General features: G+C 42.7%; 1 protein-coding gene across 1 annotated transcript; it reads left to right on the top strand.

Annotated features, from left to right (window-relative positions):
• Positions 1-301: 301 nt before the first annotated feature.
• On the top strand, positions 302-11,771 carry LOC308362212 (kidney mitochondrial carrier protein 1). The gene is made up of 9 exons (XM_080834770.1): positions 302-518; positions 608-755; positions 988-1,082; positions 1,645-1,730; positions 4,553-4,648; positions 5,499-5,623; positions 7,622-7,760; positions 8,140-8,220; positions 10,017-11,771. The coding sequence occupies exons 1-9, from the start codon at positions 455-457 to the stop codon at positions 10,056-10,058; spliced, it is 876 nt and encodes a 291-aa protein (XP_080690896.1). The 5' UTR covers positions 302-454; the 3' UTR covers positions 10,059-11,771.
• Positions 11,772-12,892: the final 1,121 nt, after the last annotated feature.

The raw sequence follows: 12,892 nt of genomic DNA, 5'->3' as shown, positions 1-12,892 counted from the left end.
GAACCAAACCTCGAAAAACATATTATGCATAGTATGCATATTTAAATTCACCATTTCTGATACCTCTTTTGTCATGATTGCGCACTGTCGATGTATTGCCAGTCACATGCAATGTTGTCGTAAATTATTAGAACAAGAGCTTGGAGAAGGTGGAGGGTTTCAGTCGAGATAAATTATACACCGCTTGCTGAAATGGGCCTTCATGTGAGTTTCAGCCACCGGCATTCAGGCTGCATGTGTGTAATGAGGGGAGGGACATGAGGGGGAGTGCCTGATGCAATATAGTCCTACTCCACGGACGACAAGAATTGTAGCGAAAGTCAGTTCACGTTGAGCAGAGGGGATCCTCATTTCGCACAGTAGCATAATTACCGAGAGATAGTGTGCCGGCGTTCATCGGCTCATTCTTGTTTCATACCTTGCACTGTTAGCTTTTTCCCTCGGAACCTACACGATGTCGAATGCAAACTGGAAACCATTCATCTTTGGAGGATTAGCTTCGGTTACGGCTGAGTGTGGTGAGTTAGAGTTAGACAAAGGTACAGTGATGACCTCTGTTTTAAGATCTGAAACTCATCTAATTGAAACGCATATTGTTGTGTTGCAGGCACGTTCCCGATTGACTTGACGAAAACCCGGCTACAAGTTCAGGGTCAAGTCTGCGATAGCAAATACAAAGAAATCCGCTACAGGGGGATGTTGCACGCTATGGGCAGAATATGCAAGGAGGAAGGTCTTCTTGCTCTATATTCTGGGTAACAGAAATACATCCTTTAATGTACAATGCCTAAATCACATGTGGCGTTAGTGTTACCGCCCAAAGATGTTGAAATTGGGGGTAATTTTCATAATAGAGCCCAAACTGTTGAAAGCCGGTTAGCTATGCTAGCAAAGTTAGGCTAACCACTCATTATATTGGCCTACTGTAAATCGGGGTGATGCATGGTTTTCTGTGATTCAAGTTAATTCGGTTTACTTTTTTTGTAGAATTGCTCCAGCAATGTTGCGACAAGCATCCTATGGCACGATTAAGATCGGTACATATCAGAGTTTCAAAAGGCTTCTGGTTGACAGTCCTGATGGTGAGTAATTGCATTAATCAGATTCTCTGCAATTAATCCGTACACTGTAGGAGTAAATGCCGAGAGGCTTTTAGTTTACATTGTTGCAACGGTTCTATAATCTGGCCCAAACCAAATCCCAGGGGTCAAATGTGAAATCCAAAATCACCTGCTGTGAACTGTTTTGCATGCTCTTTCTCAATGGCACCGTTTTCCCCAAGATGTTTCAGTAAGGAAATAGGGAGATGGTGTGTAGGAATTTCTAGGGTGGCCTAAAGACCACTTCAGTTGGTGAACTTTTCTTCTGCCAGTTCTAGAAATTTTAACATGGCCACTATATGTTTACATCCTTACTTTGCACCAAAACTCCAAAACTGATGTTCTTCAAGTATTTGTTTGTGCATTAGGATCGGTTTCCTGCATGTAGAATGCCAGCCTGAACGTGTTTTTGTAGCTGTTGGTGCCTGCTGTAATAACCTGCAAAGTGATTCTCTGCTGCTATGAGTAGACATATTCACATTTTTGTCTTTTGTGTGTGTGTGTGTGTGTGTTTCCTGTTTCTCCCTGTCTCTTTCTCCTGCAGATGAAACTCTGCTGACTAACGTAGCGTGTGGAGTCGTTTCCGGTGTCATCTCGTCCTCCATTGCCAACCCCACCGATGTCCTCAAGGTACGCACTCATACCCATCATTCCCACACCTACTGCATCTTAGCCAAGCTAGTGGGAAAAGAAGAGGCAGGCAGATCATTCATACATAGAATCGAGGAAATGCTCCAGACTGACATCACATTGGCACACACACACACACACACACACACACACACACACACAGAGAGTTGTAACACATGTAGGTTTCAGAGTGCAGAGAGGGAGATGGTAAAGAAAGATAGGAATGCAAATATCAAGGTCATAGATTATATTGAGGATCTTAATCTACTCATATGGCTCCTATTAATAGAATGACGGGATGACTGTGACATATTTGCATCGAAAGGGGTGGCCAGGCTGGCAATCTGAATGTAGGTGTGATTCATTGTAAGCCATGTGTAGTAGAACTTTGGACACAAGTGTAAGGTGAGCATAATCTTGTATAAATATCGGAAGTTGTAATGGTGGAGAACAATGGTCACAGCGATCACGTGGCGAGCAGCGGTCTTACTATAGGGAGAGTGAAGATCATTTACATTTTACCTTTACATTTAGTCATTTAGCAGACGCTTTTGTCCAAAGCAACGTACAAGGGAGAGAACAATCAAGCTAAGAGCAATAAAACCTGGTGTAACAATAAATACCGCTTTTTTTCCAGAAATAGAAAACGACATAGAAAGAAAAAGAAGTGCGGGACTGTCACTGCTTAAGTGCAAGTTAAGCCAAGGTGCCAGTTAGGAAGGGAGGTGCTCTCTGAAGAGTTGGGTCTTCAAGAGCTTCTTGAAGGTAGAGAGGGACGCCCCTGCTCTGTTAGTGATCAACAAGTTGGTACACAATTTCAAAAACGACATTTTACTGTAGCTAGACATCAGAGGGATGTCAGAGAAAGGAAGAAGAAGAACAGCTTGACGCAAAATAGCAGCATAACTAAGGGTTGGCGCACACTTGTCCAACACCATTATTAGGGTGGTCTGAAGCTGACTATACCAACTACAGCATGCACACCAGTCACAGAGAGGCACCAGCAAAGTACCGGACCTCTGCACAGCTTTCCTATACTATGGGGAATAATGAAGTTTATAATTAAGAGGAAAGTTTCAAGTCTAGACTTTAAAGTAGGGAGGGTGTCCAATTCTCTGACAGAGGAAGGACTATTATTTCAATGGACTTGATGTCAAAAGGCTTGATGGTCTCCTACTATGCATCTGCTAGTTTTGACACCTGTGGGACAGTCTGCATTCTAATATTGAAAAGTTCTTGATGGGCAGTTTGCGGGTAGTCAATGCCTAAAGTAGTCAGCAGCCAAGCCGTTCAAGGCTTTGTATGCTAGTGCGTGTATTTTGTAATTTGATTCTAGTAAGTGTGAGCTTTTTATCAGCTGGAGGTTCTTTAGTGAGCTGTTACTGCATTCAGATAGTGAAGCATTGCAGCAGTAGTGTCAATGATTACACCAAGGTCCTTAGCGTTTTTTGTTTTTACAACCGTGTTTCTAAAGGATAGTTAACACTGAAAGTTAGACCTCATCTTTCATGGTAAGCAAAGGGAACTCTGACCTTAATGGAACTCCAAGGTTATCTGTGTGAGGCAGAGTGTGCTTCCATGGATTGGGGGTTGGCCTTTAGAGGGGGAACAGTCTGATACTTATTTGGTAGCTAATTTTAGCGTGTTCTTTTCACGACCCAGTAGTAGTAATTATATGAAAAGGTCTTACTGATCTTGGCTTGGCTAACTCCATGTTGTGTTAAAGTTATAGTAATATTGGCTTAAACTTTAGCTGAAATACAAACTTTTTTTGATGAGGCTTGGGCGTGTAAGTGCATTAAGAGAGTAGGAGATATCTTAAACAGTATATTTGGCTGGAGATGCTTGTGGTTTAGATTTTGTATGAGTGTGTTCATGTGGTTCGTTACTGCTCTTTACTAGAATAAAGACTGATTGCTGTATCAACCACAAGAAACACCTGCAGTATCAATTTTTTCATACCTTCCTGACATTTCAATGGGGTATACAGTATATAACGGCATTTTTTTTTTTGTGTAGAAGCTGAGCTGCTGTTGCAGTGTAGCATGTGCGACATTGTATAGCTATTTACTTCCTACTTAGAGAAGCCATGTTAGTTAAAAAAAAAAAAAACATACCTTCAAGATTCTCTGAATACCTCTGTATTCTGTAAAACCTTTATTTTCCGTTGTCCTAGTTACTATTTAGGGTTCTGTAAATATACAAATTACGGTCTTAATAGCCATGCAGACATAAAGTCTGAGGATGTCTTGTTAGAGTTTTAGATGCTAGTTAAGTATGAATACTCTGCAGGGGTGAGTGAGTGAGTGCATCTTGGTAAAGTGGCCAGTGCTAAGGGGTATGCTTATCCTTTAAGAGCTGGCCGGTTAGGTGGAGTACCACCACTTCTGAGAAGTTCCGACAAGCATAAGAGATAATGCCAGTTTGGGAACCAGAGGGTTACTGGAGCTCCCTATTTCCTGATCACGATAGCTGGTTGGTCATAGAAAGTGTTTTATTTACCTATTTAAGTTGTATTTACCTAGTTCATTCTCTTGACCAGGCTGTAGTGGTCGGTTCTGTAATGTAAGCAGTGAAACAGGTGTGCTTGAGTAGGCCCCAGAAAGCTTAGTGCTTTGTAGGAGAAGATAACGTCGTAACTCTGTTTGCATTGTGTTTACAACCGACCCACGATCCTCACCGTATACATGCACTCAGCATCCTGAATGGGATGATATGATATGATACAAGTCTGAATGTGTAACCTATTTGTTTGAAGACTCAATCTTTAGCCCTTGTGACTGACTCTGTCTGGGTGTTTGTGTTTTTGTTTTGTTGTTTAGATACGGATGCAGGCTCAAGGAAATGTCATTCAGGGCAGCATGATAGGGAACTTCATCAACATCTATCAACAGGAGGGAACAAGGGGCTTGTGGAAGGTAAGCAACGTGGCATCTCTCTTCGTGCCGCTCTTTTAAAACTTAGAGGATGGCTAAAATTTGGTAACACTTAAGTATTTTTTTTTAACACTAGAGACTTAATGAACTTTAATAAATGGACAGGTAACACTTTTTTGCCTTGATCTGGGTAAGTGGTGTAGCTTATTGTACACAATCAATGAAGAGTCAACTCATTTTGAAAATTGTTGTGTTGTGTGCTCATGTGTAAGGGCTGCATAATCTGTTATGTGCTGTACAGGGGTTGGCAAGCCTCTGCTGCTGTTGAGCAATCACAATTTGCATGTTCTTGCAGAAATGCATCTCTAGTTTTTGATGATTCATCAAGAGGCTGTTTTTGTGGTTCCCCCCACCTACACACACACACACACACACACACACACACGCATGCAACTCCAAACCTGCCCTATTCTCATACTTTAGGACGGCTCTAGACAGCTTTGCGATTGACATGTTTACCTGCCAGGTGATCAACCAGGTCATAACCAGTTGATGGGTCTGACTGTGTTCCTCAATGACTGCTTTGCTTTGGCCTGGGGTGTGTGTTGGGGGTTGACAAGCTGAAATATAGAGACGGGAGGCAACAATGGACAAACACTCTCTCTCACACACACACACACTGCAAACACACTCACACGCACACTGTCTTACTCTCAGACAAACACACACACACACAAATACACATTCCATTTCAGCCCCTTCTCTCTCCTCCAAACACAACCTTCTGGGCTGGGCTGTTCGGTGCAGTGCGTTTACTTACTAATGTTTTTTAATCAAAAGTGAAGGTGCTGTCTGAAGAAACTGCACTAAGCCCTATTTTCTTTTTTTTCAGGGGGTGTCCCTCACTGCCCAGAGAGCTGCCATTGTGGTGGGCGTCGAGCTTCCTGTGTATGACATCACCAAGAAGCACCTGATTCTCTCTGGCCACATGGGCGACACGGTGTACACGCACTTCCTGTGAGTACCACTTCTACATGCATGCAAGTTCTCGTGAGATTTACACAGCAGCAAATTAGTTTCATCTTTAATGTCATTGGAACGGAGTAACGGTACAAAGCCAATGACCTGTAGACGTGCAGGTGCAGGCACTGATAGACCCCACCATTAAGCAGCTTTGCAACAAACAAACGCTAGTCTGGCGAAAAGTAACCTTTTCAATGTAAACAAGTTCCTTTGTCAGGCAACTTATAAATGTAATGTTGGGCTATAACAAGTAAAATGGATAATATGGTTAACTGAGAGAGTGGCATGCACGTTTAAAAGCCCTGGTTCTGTAAAGTGCGTGTGTGCGTGTGCATGTGTGTGTGCTCTCAGGGGGTTCAGGCCCTGCGCTCTGTAAAGCACCTGACTGGACTGGCTAAAGCGCCTTTATTGGACTGGCATTATATTGGCTATATAAATCAAATTTAATTTAATTGAGTATACCTGCTCCTTAACTCTTTCATGGGTCACAGCAAAGACAGAGAAGCCTATTGAACATGAGCTTTGCAGAAAGTTACTTCTGTACTAGTAGGCCTAGTGCAAGGATTTACAGGATTTATTGTTTACAGCACATACTCATTTTTTACACATATAAAAATTACCCTTATCTCTTCCTACATTCCCCAAAGCATGCAGTTGCCTTTGTTTTAAGGGTGACGTTAGCTCAATCAGCATGTCCTTTGCTCATGCTGTGTTTGAGGTTTGAGGCTTGCCAACATTTACAAATGGGTGAAAAAAATGGTGATTTAGTTGTTTTGCTTCTTTGTTTGGGTGTTGCCTGCTAAACTCATGTAATGATGCCGTCCTGGGTATTAGTTTGGAAGAAAATGGAGGGGAAAATAGGATTAACACAAGAGTTTTATGGCGTCAGAAGCTGATGATTGGGTCATGGATACATGTGCCAGATTCACACATTAATTATATTTTCTCTTGAAGTCTGCCAGAACGTGTGTAGTATTCCACTGCGGAACACTGCTTCACAGTTATATATACACGACAACCATCATAGCCCCTTTAGAATGGAGCCCAGCCACACACATGCTCTAGCCAATCTTCATAACATCAGTAGATGATGTTTGACCGAAAGAGGCTATTTGGAGGGTGGTGTTTGGGAGACTGATTTCTGTGAGGCCCCAGAACAGTAATGTAATAGGGTTGGCTTGTTGATGCACGATCCTAGTGCCGCTCACGAGGGAAAACTGTCTGACTTTTCCTGTTAGTTCACATGCCTACCAGGAGTTGTAAGAACAGCAACAGCCCTGAGACATGCACTTGACCTTTGGCACAATAAACCTCAATCATTTTGTTTTTCTCTTTCCTCCTGTGCCTTAAGAAATAATCAGATGTCTTTGGCATATTGAAACATGAAATGTAGGGTTTGGGTGAATATTGTGGTTTTGAGGATTTGTGTTCAAATGTGCTGTGGGAACTGTACCGTTGCTAAGAAGTGGGTTGGTTGGGTGATACTGATTTACTTGCAGGCATTTTTGTGGTGAGGATGTGAACTTTCATCTGAATCATTTAAATGCTGCTCTGGTGCCAGAAGCTTCCATTACCTGTCAGCGATGTCAATCTCCTGAAAGGATTTAACAGTAGCAAAACTAACTAGACTAAACACATAGACATCAATTGGACCAAGTTGGATCCATCTAGGCTTTGAAGTTGTCGGCTAATTTGTTTTTGTTAGCACTCCTTCGTGTTTGATTAGCCTTTGCCTTTCCTATGAAGGAGAGCCTCTTTTGTGGTCTTTTGTGCAGCACTATGTCATTAGGTAGGAGAGCGAGAGAAGACATTAATCTAGTGATTTTTTTTTTTTTTTTTTTTTTTTTATTATTATTATTTTTTTGTTCCGAAGATTGATATTTCACTGTTGACGTTTGATTATTCAGATGGTTCTGTGATTGTTGATTATTTAGCTGGTTCTGCGACTGTTCTGAAGGTTGATTGTTGTGATTGTGTTTTGTGTCTCTTCAGGTCCAGTTTCGCATGTGGTCTAGCGGGAGCGCTGACGTCCAACCCCATCGATGTGGTGCGCACGCGCATGATGAACCAGCGGGTGGTGCTGGATGGCACGTGTGGGGGCTACAAGACCACACTGGACTGCCTGCTGCAGGTAAGCACCTAGCAACCAGACCAAGCCAACTAGTTCAGCTCTGTGTCGGTCTGATCAGGGATGGTGGCGTCAGACCTGGCAGTGGATCACACTAGAAATAACGAAGAGGCGCTGGCAGAGCGTAACGCAACGCTCAGAAAATAATAGTTCAATTAGTTAAACCAAGAATAGTCTCTCTCAAAATTCTGCTCAGTTCAAAAGGATAGTCTCTCGATCATTAAACAATTCAGGAAAGGCTCTCCTGAGTCTGCTGACCTCCAGGCTGAAGGGATTCCATGCTATGCTGCAGCTCAGAAAGCGTGTGGAGCTGTATTTGTGTATTTGATAATTGATCATAACGTTTCCCCTTGGTTGAGAGTGTGTTGCTTGTTTCCTGCAGACGTGGCGATCAGAAGGTTTCCTGGCTCTCTACAAGGGCTTCTTCCCCAACTGGCTGAGACTTGGGCCCTGGAACATCATTGTATCCTTCTTCTCTCTTTGTGTGTGTGTGTGTGTGTGTGTGTGTGTGTGTGTGTGTGTGTGTGTGTGTGTGTGTAAGTCAAGTCTTTTATTGTCAGATACACAGAACAACAGAGTCGGACTGGGCACTGAAATTCTTAGGACAGGACACCATACCACGCTACCATAACATAACAAGATGTGTGTGTGTGTGTGCTCAAGCTTACCGTGTGCCCTCACTAAGCTAATGACATGGCTGATTAGTTCACTTCCTGTGTGTAACAGGTTTAGCTCACATCCTGTGCTGTTAGCGGTATAAGCTGCACCCCTCACATAAATAACCAGACCTGCTAACGCTTATCGGCTGTTCAGCATGTAAACATTGTCTCATGTTACCATGGAAATAGTGTATTTAACCTACTACACCTATATCCTGGCCTATACATCTCACATGGTCTGTATTTCCATTGGTGGGGTCCTGGCGAAGTCATTACATCATAATTACATAACAGACCCTCGGCCTTCTGAGAGGCCCCACATCAGCAGCTGAGACGAGAGGTTCAGTTGAGCTGCTAACAATGGCAGCACATTCCCGCCGAAGGATAGATTAGCTCTGATGGACTTGTGTAAGAGCGAGACCCAGGATCAGTTGAGAGAGAGGGAGGGCGGTTTATTTGAGTAAGGTTTAGTGACCCCCATGAAGGAATTCAAGGGGGGAGTACAGCAATGCTTACAGAAAGGATTAACCTTCACTTATACCCTCTCCTGCACTTTGTGTGTGTGTGTGTGTGTGTGTGTGTATAGGGGCTACTGTAAACACTCTTGAGACAGTGTGTTGTACTTGTGCAGTAAAAAAATCGACATGGTCTGTTAGGCTTAGGATTCCTGGAATAGCTTTAAAGACTGATAAGGACGTGTGTGTGTGTGTGTGTGTGTGTGTGTTCTGGTGTTCAAGGTGACTCCATACTGTACAGACTATGGAGCTGGTTCTTGATATGAACTTCAAAAACATGACCAGGATTTCTTCTTAGACGGTCTTTCCTGGAGAAATATGTTACTTCATAACACCAGGGTTTCCTGATGTGTGTTGGATGATGATGTCATCTCTGTTTGCCAGCTAACAGGATAAAAGTAATTGGTATTTTACAACTAATTCTGTCATTCTTAATATTTCACTGGTGTTCTAACTGAAAACACAGACCCTCCTTTCCCCGCTAGATATGATGCTATATCTATCCCATGTTGGACATTGCCAGAAGAAAAAGCTAGGATTCCTAGGATGAGATGTGCTTCTTTTTAAAGTCATAGAAGTGGCTACACAAGTGCAACGACTTGAATCAGCAGTCAGGGGAAGTGCAGTCTCTCATAGATGCGTATTACAAAAAAACTTTCCTCGATGTGTTCAGCTGCTGCTTTTGACCATAGTGACTTACAGCACAGGGAAAGGAGACTTTTTATCTTTATGCTGATTTCTGAAAGCTTTCGGGTTTGGCACAGATCGGGGGGAATCTAGCTTTGTCAGGTCATCTACAGAAACACTGCATTCATTGACATAGAAAACTGTTCATTTCTAAAACCACAGCTAACATTGGGAAGTGTGTTCCATGACATCCCTTCAACGTGCATGTTTACGTGATACTTTTTAAATAAATTAATTAATGTTTACTTTCACAAACAAAGTCCCTAAACATAAACACATGCTGTTTTTTTTGCCATAATCCATTGAAGTATAACCTGTGATGATGTGTAGTATGTACCGTGCTTAAACAGTGCCCGCTTCCCTAGTCGTGTGTTGCACCTTAACCCTGCCCTCTTCAGTTCTTCATCACCTACGAGCAGCTGAAGAAGATCGACGTGTAAGAACCCTCTGCGGTGTGAGGAAGAGGAGGAGACGAGGAAGAGTGGTACTCAGACGGCTCCCCAAACCGTACCGAGCGGAGAACCCAACGTCTCACCGAACCGTACCGAGAGGTCAACCCGGGCTGTGTTGATTGACAGGTAGCCAGATGCCATCTCATGCCAGTCGGGCCCGTACTCGCCCGCCTGCCCGCCCCTCCAACCATAGCTGTCAGACGTGCGTCACCACCCTACTTAAGCTACCCAGGCTGGGGGGTATATATAACTCATCACAGTACCCCCCCCCCCAAAAGTGGTTGCTTGCTCCAGCATTGTTGGCATTCTGCCCTAGATACCCCAGGCGTCTGTGCCTCGTCCACCGTGCTGTCCGCGCCTGCGCACTAAGGTCATGGTAGAACATGAGCTTCCAGAGCCGTTATTTCTGGAGGCAGCTCCGCTGAAGCGTTTAATTGGCAGCTTCCTGTCGCGGGAGGAAGGCGTCCTACTGGGGTTCCATGTGGTTGTCAGGTGACGCCTGATAAAGTTCTAGATAAGGATGAAAGATATGGTATGAGTACAAACACACAGGATTTTTTAAGATGCACCGTTAAAACTGTAACGGAGAATGTGTTGTTGACATGTTGACACAAGGTCGAGTCGGCTAGACCTTTTTGCCCACCCCCACTCATTTAGGAATGAGGTGGCTGTTGAGCTTGGCCACCATCTTTAAATGTCAAGAAATTAATTTGCCATTTGTGGTTTAGCACAGCACACTGGATGCAAAGAGTTTTTTTCATGTTTGTTTTCTTTGTTTCATTGTTTGTTGTCAACAAAAGTGTCACTCTGTAAACAGCCTTCAAAGTCAGACTACATATATGTTTTGTTAATTTCCACTCAAACATTTTCAGCACCAATCCTTAAATTCACACAAATCATCCACCACATGTCTAGAAGTGAATGTCAATGTGCTTTTGTCTTCTGTTAAGATGAGTTTCACACACTTTCACCTTTCTGAGTTGCATTTAGGTATTAAGTTGTTTTGGTGTTTGAAGCGCTACTAGATTATTACTTTAATTTTTTTTTAGACACAAGCGGGTCACTTAAGGAGCCCTCTGTCACGCAGCTGTATGTGTCTTTGTTGTCTGACGAGAAGTTGGTCATAAAATATTGACCTTAGGACCACAGACGGAGAGACAGACAGTACATTAGTATTGAACTGTAGAACCTCTGGAAAGCACATGGCACTTTTTTTTTCACAATGACATCACATGTTTCGGTGGGTGTATCTTATAACTAAGGGTTGTGTGTGTGTGTGTCCTGTATCTGTCTGTCTGTCTGTCTGTCTGTCATAAACCTTACAAGAACTGTGTGTGCCCCAGCCCTGCTGTACCACGAGGGTGTTTATTTTGAGTAACGTTACATAAGCAGCAGAGAAGAGAAGGGCAGAGGCCTAATAGGCTTGCTCTGCCACCCTTCTTACTTACTACAGCGCGACTCAAATGTCACAGGACTCTGGGTACTTCATGTACAGATCCTTCTTGTCCAGTGATAAAGTGTACTGCAGTCATAAGACCCCAGTAGTACTGACCAGTGACCATTTTAAAGATGACCAAAGATGTGAAAGAGTATTCCTGGATGTGTATTTATTGGTTACACATTTAGAAAGAGTTATGAATCTATGTGCTTGTATCATGCCAAGTTAAAATATTGCTCTGAATAAATTATTACTGTAATCCACTTGTGCCTGTTTTGCGTGAATTTGTTTCAAATGTATTAAATAAAAATACCAGCGAAACCTAAACACCAACATGCAGACCAATATTGCAATCGTATTTGTGTGTCCGTTACGTTTACGTTTTGAAGGCCCGAACGGCAGATCTTCATGGCAGTTAAGTAACCTATTGTGTAGGTCTGAAGCATCGCCTGTACACAACGTTTAACATCCAGTAGCAGAGGTCCAAACAGTGACACCAAACCCTCCCTTCCGCGGGTTTAGTTTTTCACATATTCATTCTTCTTGCATCGACAGGAATCCTGCCACTTAGCTACTGAGTTACACATCCGCAAACAATGAAATCCACAATAGCAATTCATTTAATAGCTTGATGGGACGAATCGAGCAGCGTTAGTTGATGTCTCAGCTATAGCGTTTCATGAAATGAGCTAACCAGGGTCCCTCCTCTAGGACTTCAAATCTAGAACAAGCTTGTTTGTTTCGAATGACAATTTCTCACACAATGATTTATGAATAATTCAACTCTCGTGTGAAGTAATTGTTCTTCTATTTTGCTGAGGAGTCCCAGTTTTCCATATAAAGGCTGTTTTTTTTTCCATCGCGCTTCGGCTACCCAGGGGAAGACGAAAAGCTGTTGTCATGAACCCTCTGTGATTCCTTTTGAAATTTATGCTTGGGGATTTATTAGTGTTTGGAGTCTGATTTTTCACTGCACTGAGATATACCATATTGTTTTCTGTGTTGCTTATACATTATTAAGATCTTTTTGAAATAAAATGTTTCTGAAGTCGTAAAAACAGACTCAGCAGTCCAGCAGTTCTTTCTTTGACACCCTGGGGTATCTTGGTCCCACAAAAAATAATACAATGATTAAATGTGTTTCTAGCTCCCATGAAATTGCATTATTGTGAGTAAAGGCCTCATGGCAATGAATAGACAGGTTGAATAAACGGCTTTTAAACTGGAAGAGGGCCTGGCATGGATAGAATGTTGTTTAAGTGTTTTCAATGACCATAGGCCTATCATAGCTGTTTCCCTCCAGTAGGCTAATGATGTTTACCAGCAACATAAAAAAAACAATAGGCTTAGGCTACTCTTAAAATAACTTTAGGCTATTATAGAT

The sequence above is a fragment of the Sprattus sprattus genome (genome assembly GCF_963457725.1).
Source record: "Sprattus sprattus genome assembly, chromosome: 3".
NCBI classification, from domain to species: domain Eukaryota; kingdom Metazoa; phylum Chordata; class Actinopteri; order Clupeiformes; family Clupeidae; genus Sprattus; species Sprattus sprattus.
This window is presented reverse-complemented; position numbering and strand designations above follow the sequence as displayed.

Coding starts and splice junctions, on each gene's coding strand:
- LOC308362212 (XM_080834770.1), top strand. CDS start 455: ATGTCGAATGCAAACTGGAAACCATTCATCTTTGGAGGATTAGCTTCG. Junction 519..607: donor TTCGGTTACGGCTGAGTGTG/GTGAGTTAGAGT, acceptor GTTGTGTTGCAG/GCACGTTCCCGATTGACTTG. Junction 1,083..1,644: donor TCTGGTTGACAGTCCTGATG/GTGAGTAATTGC, acceptor TTTCTCCTGCAG/ATGAAACTCTGCTGACTAAC.